The following is a 21,566-nucleotide window of genomic DNA, read 5'->3' as shown; positions in this document are numbered from 1 at the left end:
ATAAACCTGTTGCCAGTGTCGATACCGGTCCTTTTAACAAATAGTGTTTCAAATGATAATAACATATGAGACATGTATATTATGTTTATGCACAATGAGGTGATTCCAGACAGACACCATACAGAATATGATTGGTTGGCTTGCTGCTTGCACATCTTAACTGATAACAGATGGTCAAGAATAACCTGATAACTTCCAGGTTATTCTGAGCACCACATACATGATTCCTCTTCCTGAGATAGAAAAACATTAACTGTCACAGGTGTTCATCATTAATTAAATTGAAGAAAAAAAAAAGACTTGCCTTTATTCAGTAAATAAAAGAATGAATACCACTCTGCCATATTATTGTGGACTGGCACTTCAGTCTTTGCTCAGCAGAACTTGTAGTTTGTTATCATTACTCTTAGCATGAGGTTGTGAAACACCCCTGCTGACTCCCACTCACTGAATGAGTCATAACAACTAATGAAGAAAACATTCTCCATTAGCTTGAAACAACACAACCTCAATCAAAAGCTAGTGATATTCACCTGCACGTGCATGCACAGCTGTTACAGTCATACTAACTGTAAACATTGCATAACCTTGATTACATTATATTGTTTAAAACAAACACCTGCATTTGTCAGCTACCAAACACAATGTCTTAAAGAGCCCATATTCTGCCCTTTTTGGGGTTCGTATATTTAATCTATGTACCTACTTTTGTACGTTCACAATAGCTAAAGTCCGAAAAAAGTGTCTGTTTTCATGTACTGCTCCTCCTTGCTCCCTCTCTGCTCTGAGTCCGTCAGCTGCACTCTGTTGAGCCCACACTGTTAGACCCCACGTGGGCCAAGTCTGCTCTGATTGGTCTGCCGATCCGCTCTGTCGTTATTGGTCAGTTGCTCAGCACGCTTCTCGGAAATTTAAACATGAGCTGCTGGGCTTGCCACAACGAGCCAATGGGCTTAGATCAGTGATCTCACACTGACAATGACGTCGGACTGACACATTTTTATCGAGGGGGGCTAGAACCGAGCGTTACATGCGGCTAATGCTACAGCTAACAGGAGGTCGTAGGAGAAGCCGCGTTTCCGCAGACTTTGAACTTTTGCACATAAATTTGCCTAAACATGCACAGGACACTTGGAAAACACACTGAAGGGCATATAAAACCAGAAAAAGCATAATATGGGACCTTTAATGAATTAAAGTATCACAAGGACTATAGAGAGTTAGCTTCAAAGACACCTATTCACTATTTAGCTCAAGGCCATACTGTGCTTTGCTTCAATACCTTTTCATCTCTTTTTCCAGGTGGACAAAGGCTGAACATCCACACAGAGATTAAATAATGAAGTGGGGATTATTTCAAGGCTTGAAGTGCTACGCTGCATTCAAACAGTCTGGTTTGTTCATAGAAATGAACCTTTTATATTTTAGCCAAAGTAAATAAAAGGCACCATTTGAAGAAGATTGTGCACATCTTATTGTATGTTACCGATTTCATGAGCTCACTGGGGCATTGTGAACAGAATTTTGACTCTATTAATATCCTTCATAGCACATTCTTACATAAAATGTAACTGAAAGGGCTTTACAATTTTAAAAAGCAGAAAACTTCAGTCAGGGGCAATGAGGTGCTTAAAATGTTTCTTGGGGAGAAATGAGGATTGGGAATTGTTTGTAGCAGGTACTTCAATTATCTTGTGTTTAAAACTAACATGTTCTTTACGTAACATACAAAGCAGGCACAAGTAGGCCTACCTCAACACATTAATACTGAACAAAACAAAGGTGCCAAGAAAGTAACATTCAAAATGCCAAGGACAACCAAAATCACCTGCTGATGCACAAAACACTTGGACTAAAAGCAAAAACTCTACGGTAAAGTAAAATCATTTTTCATCGCTATGGGAAAAGAGCAAACTCCTGCTAGCTAACAGCTGTTAAACTTAGAGTTAAACTTCCGGATTATTACGTGGATATAAAACATGATCATATAGTTAGTTCTTTTAATTAAAATCAGGCCCAATCGAAAACAATGTATTGAGCTAATGTCCTATAACAATAAATCAGTGCGTGAAATAATAGCTCAGTTAATACGGCTCATTTTACAGATGAGTGTGTAAGAATAACTTTTAATAAGGTAACAGGTGAACTCTTTTCCCCTCGGCGCATCAAAATCAGGTACATTTGTAGGAGAAACTTACTATGATCTGCTTTTTAAATTGTAATTCATTCATCACAATGTAATGTCCCCTCCCCTCCCTTCCTCTCCCCTCCTCTCCCTCCTCCCCCTCCTCTCCTCTCCCATCCTCTCCCCTCCCCTCCCTTCCTCTCCCCTCCTCTCCTCTCCTCTCCTCTCCTCTCCCTCCTCTTCACTCGCTGTTGCGCGCGGGGGAGCTCAGTCAGATGGAGACTCCGGAAAGTCGCTCATTTCCTCGACAAAACCCAGCCGGTGTCTGTCAACATGAGCACGAGAGATGCTGAGGATACACACGCACTTATTTCACCAAAAGACCCCCACAGACACCTGTCAACTCGTTTGATTCATCAGCTTGATTGGTGGTCGTCGTGGCTCGTGAGCGGCTTCACGAGAGGCGCGTGAAGCCGACTCAACTCCAGTGTGAGTATCTTGATGATCAGATTCTGATTTGGGAAAGGGGAAGGGCAAAATAGAGATTTAGAGATTGCAAAAGTTCCCCTCATCATGACCCATCAATGTTAAAGGAAACGTTTTGGTTATTTTGGAGCCGAGTAGTTTACAGTACTATAGATGTGTCTTTCAATGGACGGAAGTAACATTAGTAGGAGACGGAATGTATCTTAAATATGGGGCTGGGGAATAAAAGCTACTTTAAAACAATAAATATCCCAAAATGAAATAAAAAGTCCCCCACAGGTTTTGTTAAAGTTCAAACTATTATCCTCCTGGTTCTATTTCCTCCTTTGCTGAACAGCTGCAGAACATCTCAGTGTCATGTCACTGGGGGTTATAGACTGGTCCTTTTTTCTTTTTTGAGTCTGAACCACAAACAGAAAAGCGTTATGAGGCAAAGATAAACTGCAGTAAACATTTGTACACGTGCTCCCCATGATGTTCACTTGCCTTGTAATTATTTGTCTGTGTTTACTGTAACATAACAAACTGGAGCGTTCTGCCTACATCAAGTTGTTTGTCAGTTTTCTCCTGATTAATTCCTTTCATCATGCTTCAATGGTTTCTCTCACGCTTCATGACAAACAAGCTATAAAATGACTCATGTTCATTATTGGCTTTGATTATAGTGCTAGGTGGTGATGTGTTGGAAAGATTTATTCTGACATGAGTAAAGAAAAAAAACAAACAAACAAGAAAAACTTAAAGAGCACTATCGGCAATAGGCTACTCCACTCAATGCAGCATACTAACATAAAATACAATCATAGACTATGAACAATAATGGAAGAAGCCTGAGATGCGTCAACCATCTGTTACTGCAGGGGTCTTTGGAGTCCCATCGATGGCGGTTGCCATGCAGGAAATGTTTCCTCAATCTTTCAGTCAATTTAACGACAGGCTAAGTGCTGGAGCTGAGGTGGATTTTAAGCCCTCTTGAAAATTGGGTCAGCTACGCATCTTATTCTGAATAACGCTTATGCTTCATAAAATCAAAACAGATGTTATCAAAAAATTCAACCTCGTACAGTGTGTGCCGATCGAGAAATGAGCTAATCAGACCTGTTTCGTTTTTTTTAAATTTTTTATTTAACCTTTATTTAACCAGGAAAAAGTCTCATTGAGATTAAAAATCTCTTTTACAAGAGCGTCCTGGCCAAGACAGGCAGCAGCACAATTACAGGGTTTCAGACATAAAACACTTAACAATAATTAACATAAATACAGGAATCACAAAAAGAACCATTCATCAGAATCTGTCATAAGTCATCAGCAAAAAAGCGATCAAAAAGGGCAAAACGAGTTAGCTAAAACATCTACAGTCAGATATTTCTGCCTCCAGATCATTAAGACGACCTTTAAAAACATTCAAGGAAACCAGCTCTCGAAGATTTTCAAACCAGGCTGTAACCTACTTCTCTACTCTCTATCTCTACTTCATGACTTTCGTTGCTCAGGTTTTTGCACTTCCGCACCGGCTTCATTTTCAACACCGGAGGTTGCCGCTTAAATACGATACATAAAATATTAGCCTAACATTATACAACATTGAAAGTATTCGCTGCATTTTGTGAAAAGTTGAGTTAGCTAGCAATTTATTAGCAATGTTTCCCACAAATGCATTTTAAGATTTTTTTTTTTTTAAATTAAAAGTACGAAAAGTATTCAATTTTAAAAACAAAAGACAACAGTTTTAGCTTTTAAAACAGAGTTTCTTTGACACTCTTTATCAGACACATGAAGTCATTAGATGCTGCTAGCCGAGTGGCCACAAGCTGGTTTGTAGATTGCCACATTTTAGACTATTATTCCTTCAATATACTGGGCCAGGCAAAACAAAATTGATTGCAATTCCATCATTGAGTAAGTTTGACAAAGCTGTTAAAAAGTAATATAGTCCTACATTTAAAAAAGTTATTTAGGCTATCACGTGGTATTATAGGGATATAGGCTATCTGCCAATACTCAACTCTATAAGTATCAGAATTGGCAGCAGGCTAGAAAAATATCTCTATTAAAATGAAATGTAAAATATATAAACTACATCCAGCTGCTTGACATTTTCTCTATTCTTGTGTATTGAAGGGGCTGCTGCTCTGCTCAGAGCGCAGAGCGGAGGTCCTGACAGGTAGGCAGATGACCTTTGGACAAACCCGCCTCAGTGGACAGAGCAGTTCTAAATCACTGCAGTTGTATTTTGTTGTTAATTAGGCAGAAGGAGTGGGAGTTGAGTGTGAGCGAAGGAGGATAAAGTTGGTTGAAGCACCTCTTCACACCCCATAATTCTGCACACACTCAAACTAAACCTCACTGGTTTCTGCTCCCAGCCCTGCTGTCTGTCAGGTCAACTGCACAGGAAGGTTTTAGGTTGCCCCCTGAGTTTGTGGAACAAATGTGTGTAGCCTCCAAGATGTCAGAGCCATGTCTCTTTTGGCAAGGACTAATGTTGAACGTCTTAGGTAATGCTGCAAGTATGAGAGGGGAGAGGGAGAGAGTTGCACTGTATCAGATTGTTTAGACTGGACTCTGGGGGTCCAACACAAATGGAAGGAAACGATTCTGTAACAGATCACATTAGGAATGTGGGAGGATTGCATGATCCTTAAGTGCTCTGGCAACAGCTCCCACTTTCTATTTCAGGCGCTGGTAGTTTTAAGCTCGAGATGACAACAATTCTCAGTAATGCACGATTGGCTTTGTATTATATCAAACATGAATTCAGTTGGAGGAGAAAGGATGAGTCAATGTAGTCAAACTCTGATCTGCATCTGTCACTCCCTTGTTTTTTCTGCTTGAGCTGTCCTGCTGAGTAATTTTCAAGATAAATGATGTTATTCACTGGAACTTGTCTTCTTTTGTTTCTCTTTCCTTTCCGATGAAGTGTTGTTTTAACATTTTTTACAGTTGTACCAGAAAGCTTTCTCTTTGAAGATAAAGCTTTTGATTGAATTTACATTCACACAGCAACAGAAACTTTCTTTCAGCATGAAATAATTAATAAATGGATCCATTCCGATGTACATGGTCATATTGTACATCAGGCATGGTTCACTGCTTTAATTGGGAGGGCATTAAATAGTGTTGACTGGTCACTTGCTGGCAGACTTCAAGACTCCTTACTGGTTCTTTAGGACTTAAAGCTATAACATGCACTGTTTTATGTTCAATGTCAAAATCTAAGGCCATACAATATAAAATTACACAAGCCCATAATGTATTTAATTTTAAACCCACCAACCGCCTTCCATCTTCAAATAGCTAAAATCAACAGTAAAAGTTCATGAAATGCAACAGACCAGAAATGGCTTTATTAAGCTGCTTACATGCTGTAGCCCTTAATCAGATCCAGTCTTGGTCACCAGCCAAGACAAATATTTTCCCTGAATGAATAAAGCATTATAATCTGGGCAGTACTCAAAGTGAAAGGTATAGAAGTCATTAGTGATTATTAAGTTAATGAATATGTACATGCCAAATCAAGAAGAGTTTCATAGATTGGATCTGGAGTGATTTATTTCACAGGTACAAGTCTAGTTTCACCACTCCCAGCCTTTGAAATGCACATTGAAAGTGTGAGAAGCTTTGGGTTCGCAAGAGCTATAATGAGCACGATCAAGCCGCTACATGTTGTGTGGCAATGTTTTGTATGTGCAAATAGGATTTACTATAGTGGGTAGTCACACACAAAATCAAAAGCTGCGGCAGTTGAACAGTACTGACAGGATCTGTCTTAAAGCGTTTTCCATCAGTGTTCCATTGGCAGCCCAAAGCACTCCTGGTTCCAATAAATGAAGATACAAGTGTCAGGTAGGAGTTATTGTTTAGTATTTTGGACTTGGTTTCTTTTTGTATTGGAACAAATCTGTTATCTTTTATTTTCTTTGGCAGATACATCTCGTCCCCTCTTACATTCAGACTCATTTCAATATGACCTGATCAGACCAAGTACAACTTTAAATCTCATTTGGGAAAGTCTACTAAAAATTGACAGAGGGACATCATGTTGGAATATTGAGTAACAACCAAGATTATTCAGCTATTGCATCAGTATAAAATAAAGTCATTGGTTAAGTGTTTGCTTCTGAATCATATCTGCTATGGGTCATGGCATGTTATATGGAACCAGAAACATATTTATTGTATCTCAGTAGGCCTACTGCTACACTACACTACAAAACTTCAGAGTTTTTCATCGTTAAAGACATTCATTTGATCACAACCTTGGATGGAGATTGTTTTATTGCCAAGCCCAACCCATCTGTCTAAAAAAAGACTATTCATCAGAAAGTTGGAAGGGATTCTTTATTTTATCACAATTAGTTCCAAGTCTTGAATACCGATACGCGTCAATTATTCCAAAGTGGGATTAATATGTGTATGTACAGGAAGTGACTCAGCTCAGATCTTTGATGTGCAAACTCTGTGAGTTAAAAACATAGACTGTATAAAGAATGGACAGCATAACAGCAGGGCAGAAGTGAAGCCAAAAAACATTGGAGCACCACCTGCTGCCTGGCTGCAGTATAGGTCATAAACCCCACCTTGTCCATGTCAACACATTTGACGTGTATTTTAAAATTAAAACACATGTCCAATAATTTTTTCTTTGACATGGTTGCTGTCATAATAGTTCTTAACATGCTAATACATGTCCAAGTTTTCACTTGTCTGAGAAGTTTAGTTTGAATGAGTTATTTGATGTGAAAAACAGTGGCTGTAATGACATGACTTACAACTCTGTTGCCAAACGCCAATCCTGCAGCGTTCTCTAAGAAGGAAAGAGAGGAAATGTAATCCCACAACCCAAGAGTCATTGAACTTTCTATAGCCATGAGTGTCTGCTTCAAACAGACACAAGAAAATGTTCTGCTGTTAGCGTGTGCTGATCTCAGGGATCTTTGCCGTCACTTCCTCACCTGCGAGATCTTTTCTGTGCATGTCTTATCTCAAAAGACATCTCCAGCGCATTGTGTCAGTAACCATCGCGGTGTACAAAATAAGGAGATGGAGACAAGCTGTCCATATTTATATACAGGTTATAGTTTTAAAAAATGCAGAAGTTTGAGGGATACTTTTTTGCCTGGGCACATTCATTGAAATGGATGGTTATGTCAAGTTCTCTTAATATTGCCATGTCGGATGTCCTGTTCAAGTGTACATTAGAGCATTTTGGGTTCAATCCCAACCAAATAGAGAAATGCTTTAAGTGAGATTACAAAAGCGTTGTTCAATGGTCAGAAAATCTGTTTCTTGACCTGTCCACTTTCAAGGACTCCTGATCCAATCAATCGTTCTAATTAAGCACACTGGAAAGAACAGTGGGCGTAGCTCTGAAAATAAGTCCCAAATTTCACAATAAATAACCTTCCAAGTGACAAAGGCTGCACTGCCCATCTACATATAGGTTGACCTTAGATCTACCTTTTGTCTTCGGGACTCCTCACTCCTTCTTCCTCAAAACTCAATAAACAGTAGGACAGATGTTTCAGGTGTTCTCTGCTTATTAACGTCACATTGGTTTGAATGTGCTGCTTAAGCAAACAGCCTGCTGCTTTGAGAAAAAAAACACATGCATGCTAATATATACACTTGCATGCATGGGCAAACACTTAGTTTAGCTGAGGACCACATCTGCACTCCAGATGTCAAGATGGACTGTGGTGAACTGGCTGATCAAGTCAGACACTGTTTAACAAGAGGTTTAACATTTGACGTGCTTTTCTTCAGGCGCTTGCTTTGTTTAGACTGTACTATTTCTTCAGGAGCCTGCTTGTTTAACAGATTAAGGATTCAGATTCCTGTGAAGGCAAACATCGTTCATCAGTGACAGCAAATCGGCCAGTTCATCTGTACTCTTAGCGGAAAGTGAAAAGGAAAGGGAGGACTAATTCATGATGAAGAGAGCGATGAAGTCCCCTTCCTGAGACATTTGTGCTCTCTGGGAGCTGTTGGATTTCCTGTCAGGGTTTTATCTGACTGTGAAAATGGCCAGGGGAAAAAATAAATATATTTCTTAGTTTCTCCTAGTAGGGTGTATTTGTTGTTTTCTGTCCTTCAAATTGCTCTGACTTCTGATTTCTTTTTCATTTAGGGAGAGAAAGTGTCATTATTTCTTCAGTTTGGTATCTCATCTGTCTTTGCTTGACTCTCTCATCAACAGGGAGGCTTTCCTATTTCCTTTTGTGGCATTGGTTTGTTTTGTGCCTCCCATTGGGATTAAGCCAAGTCTCAGTCACAAAGTGCTCTGTACAAGGTCAGGATGTGTTTACACAGTACTAAACATGAAGACATGATTAAATATGTTAAAGGAGAGGCAAGAACATGTGTGTGTACCAAGCACTGGTTCTTAGAACTGAACTGACTAATTTCAAGGTGATCTTAGCTATTTCATGCTAATATTTTGTAATTTTGGCACTGAACAGAGTGCATACAACATGTATTATTCCCTTTCTGGAAGAGCTTTGCAGGGAGGCAGATTTTCATTCGCTGTTTAGTTGATATCCTCGCACACGAGGCACAGATTTGGTTGCGGCTGATTGGCATCATTATCTCACAAATAAGTAGTGAGGGAAAAATTAGAGGGTGTTAGACAGGAAGATGGTGTGTAAGGATCAAGTCTTTAAAACCCTAAAAAGGAATGTCAGTGAATGAATCAAGGAGGTGAATACATGCTAATTTGAACACTGAAATGCAATCAAGTTTTAATATATTCTCACCATGTCTTTTGTCTGAATCAGGTAGGACTGGAAGGTTAAGCACACGGGCCAATAGTTTGATTGTTGTGATTATATGTATTGATATTATTGTGTGGGTCCTTGGGAGGGGGGGCTCAGCCTTTCTTAGATACAAGTTGGGAAGGCATTACTGGAAGGTGATCTGCAAAATATATATTTGTGTGTTTGAGATGTAAGTAAAATTTGCCTGGATTACAAGACATCAGCCTCCTCCTCTTCCTTATTCAGTAGCTTAACACCTTTGACAGCAAACACATCATTCCCGAATCAAAAGACAAGTAGAATCTTACATCTTACCATTCAATGACAGTATTTTTTTAGATAACGTTACTCCATGAAAACATACCTGTTGCGGTCTGACTGTAAGACTCTGGCAGGGTTGTAGGCTGCATTTGTTGCTGGAGATGCTACTGATCGCCTTTTTAGAAAGCTGGAATAAAGTTCGAAGTCATTATGCTGCTTGATACAACTGTGCAGAGTATTTTTAGTAATGTTGGTTTCAACTTTGCATACGCGCTGCTCAGATAATTAGCAGCCGGAACTATCGTAACCTGAACCCGGGACAATATGCTGTCTATATTAACATGCTACGGGCTAAACTTCTGCAGAAATGAGCTGACTTGGCTTTCAACCACCCGCTAATGTGTCGACAACTTTTCTCGCCGTGCATCAGTCAAAGTCTGACATATTAGGTTAGCATGCCTCGCTAACTCATCATCAGGGGACAGTAACGTTATTCTGACATTCTGGTAGTTATATGATATAAACTGAATGGGTTTGTGTTGAAACAACTGATAACCATGATGCAAAGAAATTACTCACCAGTTCAACAGCAGCAGTGCCAGCTCGGTATCGGACTTGCAGCCCATCGTTCCCCGAAGCTCTCCAACGTGTAAAAGCCTCTCCAATATTTACTCTAGTCCGGTCTCTTTTTCGGTCACTCTCTCTTTATTCTTTATTTTATTCCTAGCTTCATCCGTCAACATGCTTTTCCTCTTAGCCTGCATCAAGCAGTACAGAGACGGGCTTACTCCTAATATTTAAAGTCTCGGCTAACTCCGAAGACTTGTAAACTAGTGCCGTAAAGCAGTATGTACCTCTCGTGAGATGAGCGCGAAAGTTACATAGTGGAGTATTGAGGCAGCGAGCTGCTGTGCGGACGTTGGGAGAGACATCATTATTCCTGTTGAACGTGATTACGCTGTTAGACGGACTTACAAGCAAATATTTTAAGGTTGAAAAGTTACATATTGTTGCTTTGAGATAACCTCGAGAATCTATTTTTAACACTTTCATATATACAGAGTACCTAACACAATGAATAGTGGTTGATCAAAGTGATTTCCACGCACATACATTCACATACATTTACATTTATACTGTAAAATATCGTGCCAACGATTGGTTGACTTGAGGAGAAACATCATCGTCCCTTCAACTGCCTTGTCTTTCACTTAGTGCCCTCATCAGGTGCCGGAACTGCAAAACTTATAACATTCTCATAGTTGGTGTATTTTTGTGTTCTTATCACTGATTTTTGAAGAGTAAAGCATTTTACTCCCTGAAGAGTATAACGTTTCAATAACATCTTACTTAAACTTGTATTTTATCCATTTAGCTGGAGCTCAGAGGTTTAGTCTGTAGAGGAGTCCAGACATACTGGGTTTGATGTTCAGTTGGAGTTCTTTGGTTAAAAGAAAATCAGGGCTCGACAGTTTATGTAAACAAAAGCAGATTGGGATGAAATAGCATATTAGTTGTTGTTTTTTAGAGAGTTGAGACCTTAGTTTAAAATAATTGCAGCTCTTGCGTTCTTGACCCGATAGTTGGTTTTAACCAAATGGTTTTACTCACACAGCCTGGTTTGATTCACCACATCTCACGGTAGGCAGCAAATTATTTCAAGTTGATATTTTGACCTTGCAGATGAGGAAAGAGGAATACTCTGTGTTGAAAATCCCGTGAGAGCATAGCTATGCTCTCTGAATTCCATGGCTGTCTGCCATTTAATTTCAACATTTCTCTACAAATAGGGAATCTTGGCCTGATCATGGCACACTCATGCGAAGGTCAGGGGCTTAGCAAAGAGATCAGAACTTATTCTCTGGAGACCAATTCAACTCAAATCCAGCATGCAGATATCGATCTGTGTTGACGGACTGAACAACTGTCTCAACAACATCAGCATCATTACACGCCACTATCAGCTGGATCTCATTTTACTGCAGAAAAGAAAAACAAATGTGCCTGCATATGAGGATAACTTTGTGGGGTTTAAGCCTTGTTGGTTGCACTGATGGTATTACCAGTCTGTCAGTGGGTCCAAACTGAAATATCGCAACAGCTGTATTATGAATGGCAAATATTATTTTTATGATCTTTTGTATAAATATTAATTACACCACAATCCCCTGAACTTTACTCTCTAGATCTCTAAAAGAATGAACATTTTGGCATCTGGGTTAAGCGTCTCAATTAGGGCTGGGAATCGTTGGCTGTCCCACGATATTATATGATTACTGTCTCCTGAACAGCTGCACAGATATGCAGAACCTGTAATATATCAGATATATGTTGTTTGTATTTACTGTACTGTGTAAGCTCTCTTGGGTGAAAATGATGTCAGAATGCAATCTTAAGTCTACCCGATTTTAAATACACAGATTCATGGTGTAAACAACCCTGCACTATTTGGGCTTTCATAACAGATCAGACTTGACATTTGTGCTCTTTTGACAACAAAAGCATCTGATGTTAAAATTGATTCTGCCTTTTATTTTGAGTCAGCAGGATTTCGATGATGTGTTTTCACCTCAGTCGATCCCACCTGCTGTTTGCTTTCTGCCACGAATCGATTTTTACACCGAAGGGGTCTAAAAGCTGTCTCTCATGCTCTTCCTCACGCTGCTGTTGCTCATCTTCGCTGCTTTACTTCTCCACTCTGTACTTTACCCTTGACTCTCTCACTGTCCTCTTTGTACTCTGTCACATTCTGGATCTCTTTTCTGCCACATTTTGAATTTTGCACGAACCACACATGAATCTTTAAAGGGGAGAAAAAAAATGGCTAGTTACAGAGATCAGAGGGGATAGCAATTACAGAGATTTGTCGAAATATAGATATGCAGAGGCATGAATAAAATAAGACTGGATAACAGTAGTGTTCATTGATATGCTTTTTCCAAAAAAGAGCTTGAAAGGGATTCAAACATTCACATCATTAAAAGGGTTATAAACATAAAACATAGACGTTTAAGACATTTAGAGGTGAGGCGAGGAGAAGGATTTCTTGCAGAAACAGGAAAAAAAATCCCTTTAACCCAAACTTCTGTCAACTTCAATTTCTGTGGATGGATTTCATTTAACAATATGCATCATTAGCATTTAAAAAACAAAGTATGTATACTGATATTTATTATATGAGGCCAGTAACTCCTCTAAAAGGAGACAGTGTCAATAAACGCAGTCTTTATACGTTTGTCTGAGAGTTTTTTTCTTGGACTTGCTGAGGCCAGCCTGATACATTCAGCAAGTCCATACTGATGAAAACTTTGTTTGAATAACCAAAAATGTACACACCTGTTACAACTTTACTGCAGAGATTAGGTGTAGTCTACATAATATGATTCGACTTATTCAATCCTTATAATAACAAAACTTGATGTATAAAATCTCTGCAGGGCCCCTTTAATCTGACTGGACAACATTTCATTGTTTTCTTCTTGTGCTCTATTGCACACATTTAATTACTCTTCTTGTACTTTAAAAAAGAGACAGTTAGGTACCATAATAAATCTGAGTTTAGGCCACGCTATCCAAGAGATGCTCTCCATCAACTCATCCAGTATTCTTAAAAAAAAAACATCAACCCTAGACTCCTCTCTAGTTCACAGCATTGTCCAATAAAATAAGAATGTGCTCTCAGTTAAAGCTGCAGTAGGATAGGTTTGTCTTTGAGTTATGTTGGCATCCTGCCAGTTACTTCTGTGGGTGGCTGCATGGTTTTTGAAATCTTTTTTTTTATGTCTATTGAAGAATTTGTTTATTTTTTTTCATGGAACAAAATCAAGTAATGCAGCCTCACTTATCTGAGCTTAAGGGACATTTATTGATATCATATTCTGTAAATTGCACCTCTAAAGATTTTAGTTGCCGCCTGTGGAGACACATCTTGTTTTGTGCTTGTTCTTTAACAGGCCCCTGTTGTGCATTAAACGCTGTAAAATAAGAGAGTGCTTCATGTAGTTCCCTAAAAGACTGGTGCAGCATTTCATTTCCTGCTCCAGTGGGACTTTAAATCAAACACTCTGCAACAAACGATAAGAAATACACTACTGGCTGAGGAAGTGTCAGAGTGTTTATAGAACGTTTCACAGTTACAAAGCTGGAAATTCTGATCACTGGACCTGAAATAATAATGACTCTTATTATACATGTGGCGGTAAAAGAAAACAAAATGCGTGCTCTCGCCACACTGAGTGTCCACCTGTATCAATACCTAACTTGGTTTTCTGAGTGAAAACTCGAACTTGAAAATACTATTTCCAGGTTAACAAAACAGAGCTCTCAGTGGGCTTTTCTCAAACGGGGGTTAATGGTGTGTTTTTGGTTTTGAATTACAGAGTAACTATTATTCTGACCTTGAGAGTCTCTTGGGGGAGCTTGTCTTTGCGTGTGCTTTAAGGCCCTCATCATAAAGTGAGGATCTCCACCGAGCAGGCCACACACACTCTGCAGCTGACCTCAAACATTTTAGAGGTGAAATGTGCTATTAAGGGTTGTAGAGTTAAAATTCATATAGTGAAGCCCGAGATGGGGAATAAAGCTTCCTAAAATACCCTGATATTAAAAGTGTTCTCAGCACCTCTCTTGGAATCATGGGCCTGAAATACTTCAAAGAGGAGAGAAAAACTTATTTTTTTGGTGACAAGAAAAACATGTAACGTGTTTTAACAACTGTTTCTCATTCGCAGGAGGCCCTGCTGAAGACAAGGCAGCTAGCTGAAGACAAATGATGACTTGCAGTTTGAAAAACTATGACGGATGGACACATCAGGACACACACACTCCTATGGGTGCTGCTTTGACAGAAAAATAGTTTCCTGCGTCCTTTTTCTACATGCCTCCAGTATGTCACTATCAGACTACAAATATAGGAACATAACACAAACGGACTATAATCACATTCACACCTTGCTCATCGGTGAGAACTATGGGAAAAGACCTGTCAGAACTTTTTTTGACTTTCGGCACACTAACCCGCCTGAAAATCTCGATACAAAGTGGTCTCCTCTGGTGTTGCTGACTAACCTGCGGAGCATCTCAAAAGTCAAAGTGGTGAGCTTCCTGATGGGCCTGACGCTTATGTTCCTCATCATGGCTTCCTACACCCTGACATGGGACAAGAAAGGACTTCTGTTGACCCCCTCACCCGATCAGATCAGACCTGTGTTTGTTCCGACATGCACGGCAGTCGCTGACGTTTCCTCTGAAAACACCTCAAAGGACATAAAACTGCTGGTGAAGAGCATCCGCTCCAAACTGGAATACACACCCAGGAAGGTGCCGGATGAAAAGGATGTCATTGAAAGAGACTCCCATGTAAGTCTTTGAAAATAACAAAGACACTCTGACTCATTTTTTATGTACATCAATTGACCAGCAAAGATATAGGTTGTTGTTGTTACACTTTCAGGCTGCAATAATGCAATGTTTTGACCCAGCAATAACAAAAACAGGGTTGCAAATGACCACTATGGTTCCTATATATTTTTTATGACAAAAGGGATTTGTAGAAGCTGACAAACAACAAACTCATTACTGGCACAGCTACAGTAAATGCCTGTTTACTGAAGCTCATAATAACTGGTGTTTGTATAGAGGCTGACATAGGTGATGATTCAACACCATGTTTGTAAGGCTGTTCAGTTAATAGCAGGTTACATGTCTTGCTATGTGTTGTTAAGGCCCTACTGACTGCTCTTACAATTTGATAATGTACTAAATATTCTTGTGGTTGGTGTTTGTTGTCATCTTTACCTTACCCAATGTCATTTTGAAGAGTTACACACCTGGTGGTTCTGACCGTTTTACTTTAAATTCTATAATTACAGATGCGGCACCATGAGCTCAGTAAGGTGAATATCCATTAGTGGTGTGTGTTAAAAATATGAATGGTAAAAAGGAAAAAAGAGCTGTACACTACATGTCACACTAACGCTTATCTGGATTTACAAATTCTGAGAAAAGGAAGTCTTGGTAGGAAGTCATTTATCTAACTGTTCGATACTACGGAAGCCCTAAGAAGTTTGCCGTTGGTCCCAGAAGTCAAATTGTTGTCAGACTTTAGGTGATGGGTTCCAGAAAGCATTCAGCCTCTCACGCATTCCTACACTGCTGCACCAAAGACATTAGCAGCTGGCCGATTAATCGGTCAGGCTCCAGCAAAATAAAAGGGGTCTTATTTCAGTTAACATTCATGCAAATGCATACACAAAAGCTACACCACCAATCTCTTCTAATAGATAACCATCTCTTTCTCTGAGCTGCAGCCATGCAGGTTATTAAGCAACATCATTCCACTGACATCTGTAGAAAGTGGCCAAAATTGTATGTGGGGATGTATTAGTTGCTAAGCTAAAAAATAATGTCATGTGCCCCAGTATAGATGTTTTAATACTTTTCATGTTGGGGCACCGCGTCAGTAGCTTGACTGTTATTGCGCGCCCCCCATGTACAGAGGCTCAAGTCCTCGAGGGCGGGCATCCCGGGTTCAAATCTGACCTGTATCTCCTGTCCAGCACATATTCCCCACTCTCTCTTTCGCCCCTGTTTCTGACTCAATCCACTGTCCTATCTCTAAAATAAAAGGCATAAGAAGCCCCTAAAATAGATCTTGAGATCATTTTTATGTCATTAGAATTTGCAACCATCTAGTATGTATCATGTAAAGTTGCAGCTGTTCTCTGTGAAAGTAGAACCTTGCATATTCTTTCACTCTATTTCCAGCTCCAGATGCTGTATGTTCACAGTGCACATTGCAGAAGGACTTCCGCTGTACTCACATCACAAACTAACAACAAAAGATAATTCGTCATTGTCATCACAACGTTCCAGAGGCCTGTGCTGCCCCATACATTTTTTTCTGTCATTCTGTCCCCCCTCTATATTGCTTCATGTTGTCTGTGTTCTTTTTTTTTTTTTGTTGCAGCTGTTCTCTGTGATTCCTCGCCATTTCCTTCCCAACATGAAAAGCCCTTGCTGGTACGAGGAGTTTTCGGGTGAACTCAGCTCTGATCCATACAGGAGGAACCTCTTCACCCTGCGCTCAAAGAGCTTCAAAACCATCTGCGACCACCTGAGGACAAACTTTCAACAGCACTTACACCACAGAGACGGCAAACTGTTTCGTCTACGTTGCCTGCCGTTCTTTTACATCATCGGCCAACCAAAGTGCGGAACGACCGACTTGTTCCACAGGCTGCTGCTGCATCCAGAGGTCAAGTTCAACACCATGAAGGAGCCTCACTGGTGGACCAGGAAACGCTTTGGTGAGTCACCAGGTGTTGGATGGTGTTTTCTTAACGTTTGTAATGGTTGAGGAAAAAGTTTGGGGAAACTTGATGATTGACAGATATAAATGAGTTTCTCAATCCAAAGAAAATGAACAGGTGGATGAACATACTCTGATATTGAAAAGAGCCCCTTCTTTTTATTTATTAACTAATTACTGGAACAAAAGAAAACTAATCGCAGCATCTCTGTTGCTCATCAATTTTTAAAGTTTTACTTCAAGTTAAAACAATCCTGGACAATTTAATTGAAAAAAGTGTCAAGTGTCTGTTAACAGGGATCTTTAGGGTTTTGGGGATGTGAAATCTCCAGACAGTGAAAAGTCTATATATTGATATGTCCATATTTCATTTGTCTCTGGGTCAGTTTTTTCCCCTGCTAGACTTCTCTTTCAATTTTTATCAAATTTTATGTGAATGTCCAAATCTGGAGACAAACTAGTGCAGTACATGATCATCAAATGCTTTATTAATTATCATCCTCTTGCAGGAAGTGCTTTAATCAACAGCACCAATAGTTGTTGTCCAAAAAGAAAAATGATGTATTGTGCTATCTTGCACCATGTGTTTGTTGTCCGCATGTTTGCCTGCAAAAGACTACAGTATTTTTTTGTTGAAACTGCTCAACCAGATTCAAGCTTAGAAACCCAATAAATGACTTTAATGGCGCAGAAGTCGATAGAAGAGTTAATAATGAGTTGTCTTTGGGTGTTCCTCCGGGTGCAGGTTATATACGTTTCAAAGATGGCTTCCAGGAAAATTTTCCTGTGGAAGATTACCTGGATCTGTTTGACTTGGCAGCCCACAAACTCCAAGAAGTAATCAGTGGAAATTCATCTGGAGACCACCGAGCACTCCAGCTCATAACAGGTGAGCACATGTGAAAGTGTTTGTGTGATGTGGCTGCGTAAAGGATTTGGTATTGTTAGCGTCCATTGTGCGTCACATGGAAGAATTTCTCTTCCTTTTGCTTTTATGCGCAGTGTTTTGTGAGGTTCCTATGAACAGCTGGACAATGGAATCCTGACTATGATTCAAAATCCAGCTCTCTTTTATCCTTTATTGTTATGCTGTTAGTCAAGTGGCTCTGACCTCAGGACAACTACAGCGGCATTTAAAAGTAAACAAGGAACCTCAAATGCCTCTGTTTGCCATCACATCTGACTTTTCTTGTTCTGTGTGTATCTCTGAGGTTAAAAACAAAGTTGACCGAAACCTTGCCGCCCTATGAAAGCAAATCATCATGCAATAAATGATGAATTAAAGAAACATTTGTGTATGAATCTTATGTATTAAAAGTATCCTGGTCTTGTAAGTAAGCTTTAATGTCTGGACAGGGCGATGAAGCTTACTTTGCTGCTTTTATGGAGACAAAAGTAACCTCACGTATTTGAATTTTGCATAGTCACCAATAAAATGTAAAAGTTCATTTTCTAATCAAAATATTTTGCAGCTCTGCAGGCAAACAATTTCCGGAGAGGCATTATGTATAAAGTTCATAAAGGTGTTTGTATTGTGGCTCATTTTTCCTAACTGTCTGCACGACTCCCTCCATTAAAGTAGTCACCCATGGTGTCGCTGTGATTGTGAATGTCTTGACAGGTGAAGCCAGTGCATCGACTATGTGGGACAACCAAGCGTGGAGCTATCTTGACGGAGAGAAGGAGGTGACAGAGCCTCCGTTCTTGGTCCAGGATTTCATCCACACAGTTCAGCCTGGTGCCAAAATCATCATCATGCTGAGAGATCCAGTAGAGAGGTACAGTAGTAAATGAAATCATGGAGTGACTTGATATAACATCCAGCAACATACCTTGTAATAGTTCCAACTGACTGTTTCTGTCTCTTCCCAGGCTCTATTCTGACTACCTGTACTTTAAGATGGCCAACAAATCAGCAGAAGACTTCCATCAGAAGGTCATCGACTCTGTTCACTTATTTCAGTCCTGTTTGTCTGAGGGGACGCTTCGGTCCTGCGTCTACAACACCAGCCTGTCCAACGCAATGCCGGTAGGCTGACATGGTCGTCTTACATTTGAAGGATTATTAGTTCAAATGAGTAAATGTAACAACAGATATCTAACTTCTTCTTTCAGAACTTCCTCCTACCTTTAAAGGGGTTGTCAAAGCAATAACACATGGGAGGTGGCAGTGCTGTTGTACTTTAATATGAGCACGGCTTTGATTCGGTCTTAGAGTGCTGATATTCAGTACAACAGCAAAACCTCAAGTATCAAAAGTGAGCAACTGGAACAGGAACAGGTATTTTACCTGCTTTTTGTAACATAACAATGAGTATGGTCTTATTACCTGCTCTTTTGTAATGTTAAAAGACAAAGAGAAAGGTATTTTACCTGCTTTTTGTAAAGTGTCTCGAGATAACACTTGTTATGAGTTGACGCTATACAAATAAAAATTGATTGATTGATTGATTGATTGAACACAACCCATCTCAAATAACAGATGTGATGTGTGATTATAGATGTGATGAAGGTTTTCACTTTCAAGTCTGTTGAAGTTTGAGGAGGTTGTGAACACAGGTTCAATAGATTAGTGTTAGCTGGTGGTGTTAGACATTGCTGCCCCCCTGAGGACATAACATGTCAGTGCATCTGGATTAAAACTGATAATTATTTCACCATTAAGGAAACTGCAGTTGAAACACTTTGCTCATGATGGATTCAAACAGAAATGTCCCCAAATGGCTATAAAATCAGGGTTACATAACTTTTTCTTCACACAAATGTTTCTTGTTGTTTTGTCTTAACTTATGATTTCTGTTATTGAAAAAAAAAACCAGTATGGCTGACACTTATCCCCTGCAAACATCACTACCACTCTTTATTTCTTCGATCTATTTACCATTGTTGTATCTTCTCTTTGTATGTTCATCGTTTTGTTCTCATGTAAAGTGTACAGGGTTCCCTTGAAAGGCGCTTTATAAATCTAAGCAATTATTCTATTAATTTTATTAGTTATGTTTTTTTAACACTTTTGACCGTGCACTTGCTTAAACAAAAAAAACACAACTTTTTTTTTTATGCAGGTAATGAGCTTCTATAAATATTTGTTCTGCCATTACACTGAAGGAGAGCACACACATGTTTTTTAGCATCTCTTTTACCTCAACGTTAGAGTGTTGACTGCAAATGAACTCAAGTATCACCCTGGGCAACAATGTGGGTCAGCAGGATTTGCATTTACAGACAATTGTTGTGCAATACCTTCCTTTCTTTTGGTTAATATATTTGTTAGGCCATTGTTATCCTTCAAAAAATATATTCACTCACTCACTATCAGGACGTCTTGTGTGTGTTTAATTATTTTTCCACACAGGTAAGGCTAAACTTGGGGATGTACATCATCTTCTTATTGGACTGGCTGACAGTTTTCCAAAGGGAGCAGATTCTTGTTCTCCGACTTGAGGACTACGCAGCTAACCTGAAAGTGACAATAAAGCAAGTCTTTGATTTTCTCAGTTTAGGTACGTATCTAAAAACACTATTGATATCTGTTTGGCCGTGTCTTTGTGTGGTTATTTCTTTCTTCGGCCTTCATGTCAGTATTAAAGGTAAAATCAACCTCCCCCTCCTGCAGGTCCTCTGTCGGAGCAGCTGGAGGCAGCACTGACCAAACGAGCCATGTCTAACACCCGGCGGGCGGCCGACAGAAACCTGGGCCCGATGCGTCCAGCAACCAGAGACCTCCTCAGGGAATTTCACCAGCCTTTAAACCAGAAACTGGCCAGTGTGCTGGACAACAAGGCCTTTCTCTGGAGCAGCTCCTGATGGGACATGAGCATGGACACAATGTGGATGAACAACCAGAGCAGGAAGCTAAAGCAGGAATGCCTACTGATATCATTCATTTACAGTGGGAGAACTTATTTCCAGATGTATATTAACTGTGGAATTATATGAATCTGAGGACATTTTTGGTTTTGACTGTGATATTTATTTGCTTTTGCAGTGATGTGGAAGAATGATCAAGTTGAGATGATATTAAAATATACTGAGTTTGTGTTTCTGATGCTTCTCCAGTGTTCTAAAGTGATTCCTGTGCTGCTGTATTAAGGACCACACAACTTCAGAACTACATTTCTTCATACATTTTCATTTGCTTTCATTTGGCTTGAATTTATTGTGGTTATAATATAATATGAACTTGGTTTGTAAGCACAAACATCCCATTTGTACAGTAAAATATTTCATATATATTTATGCCAATTGTTGAGTTATGAAAATCTTACTTTGTCCACAAAAGTGGCAGGAGCTCATTCTGTTGGGACTCGGGTTGGGAATTGGAGGGTCTCTGGTTTATGTCCGGTTGCGGACCAAAATATGGAAGTTGGCCTGATAGCTGGAGAGATGCCAGGGCACTCCCTCGGTTCTGTCGAGGTGCCCTTGAGCAAGGCACTGAACCCCCAACAGCTCTGGTGCGCTCCCTGTGAAGCAGCCCCACTCTGAAATCTCTGAACTAATGCATGTCCACAGGTCTCGTTTGTGCATGTGTGTATTTCGGGCCTGTGAGAAGCATGTCTCTCAATAACCAGAATAGTGTAAACCAGAATATCCCTCAGGGATTAAAACATTATGTAAAATTAAATTAAAATCA

The 21,566-nt window shown here is 39.7% G+C and overlaps 1 protein-coding gene across 1 annotated transcript; it reads left to right on the top strand.

The window, feature by feature from the left end:
* Positions 1–2,375: 2,375 nt before the first annotated feature.
* On the top strand, positions 2,376–20,981 carry LOC109987917 (carbohydrate sulfotransferase 15-like). The gene is made up of 8 exons (XM_020639194.3): positions 2,376–2,614; positions 14,355–14,982; positions 16,592–16,931; positions 17,679–17,822; positions 18,555–18,711; positions 18,806–18,962; positions 20,289–20,436; positions 20,550–20,981. Exons 2-8 carry the CDS (start codon positions 14,425–14,427, stop codon positions 20,738–20,740), a joined length of 1,695 nt encoding a protein of 564 aa, XP_020494850.2. The 5' UTR covers positions 2,376–2,614; positions 14,355–14,424; the 3' UTR covers positions 20,741–20,981.
* Positions 20,982–21,566: the final 585 nt, after the last annotated feature.

Source organism: Labrus bergylta, chromosome 10, assembly GCF_963930695.1.
Source record: "Labrus bergylta chromosome 10, fLabBer1.1, whole genome shotgun sequence".
In the NCBI taxonomy this organism is placed as follows: Eukaryota; Metazoa; Chordata; class Actinopteri; order Labriformes; family Labridae; genus Labrus; species Labrus bergylta.
Note: the sequence above shows the minus strand (reverse complement) of the source record. Positions and strands in the feature narration are given on the sequence as shown.

Bases quoted from the DNA above. Each gene is read 5' to 3' on its own strand.
- LOC109987917 (XM_020639194.3), top strand. From the start codon at position 14,425: ATGGACACATCAGGACACACACACTCCTATGGGTGCTGCTTTGACAGA. The intron at 17,823-18,554 runs GTGAGCACATGT...ATGTCTTGACAG, and splicing joins AGCACTCCAGCTCATAACAG to GTGAAGCCAGTGCATCGACT. The intron at 18,963-20,288 runs GTAGGCTGACAT...TTTTCCACACAG, and splicing joins GCCTGTCCAACGCAATGCCG to GTAAGGCTAAACTTGGGGAT.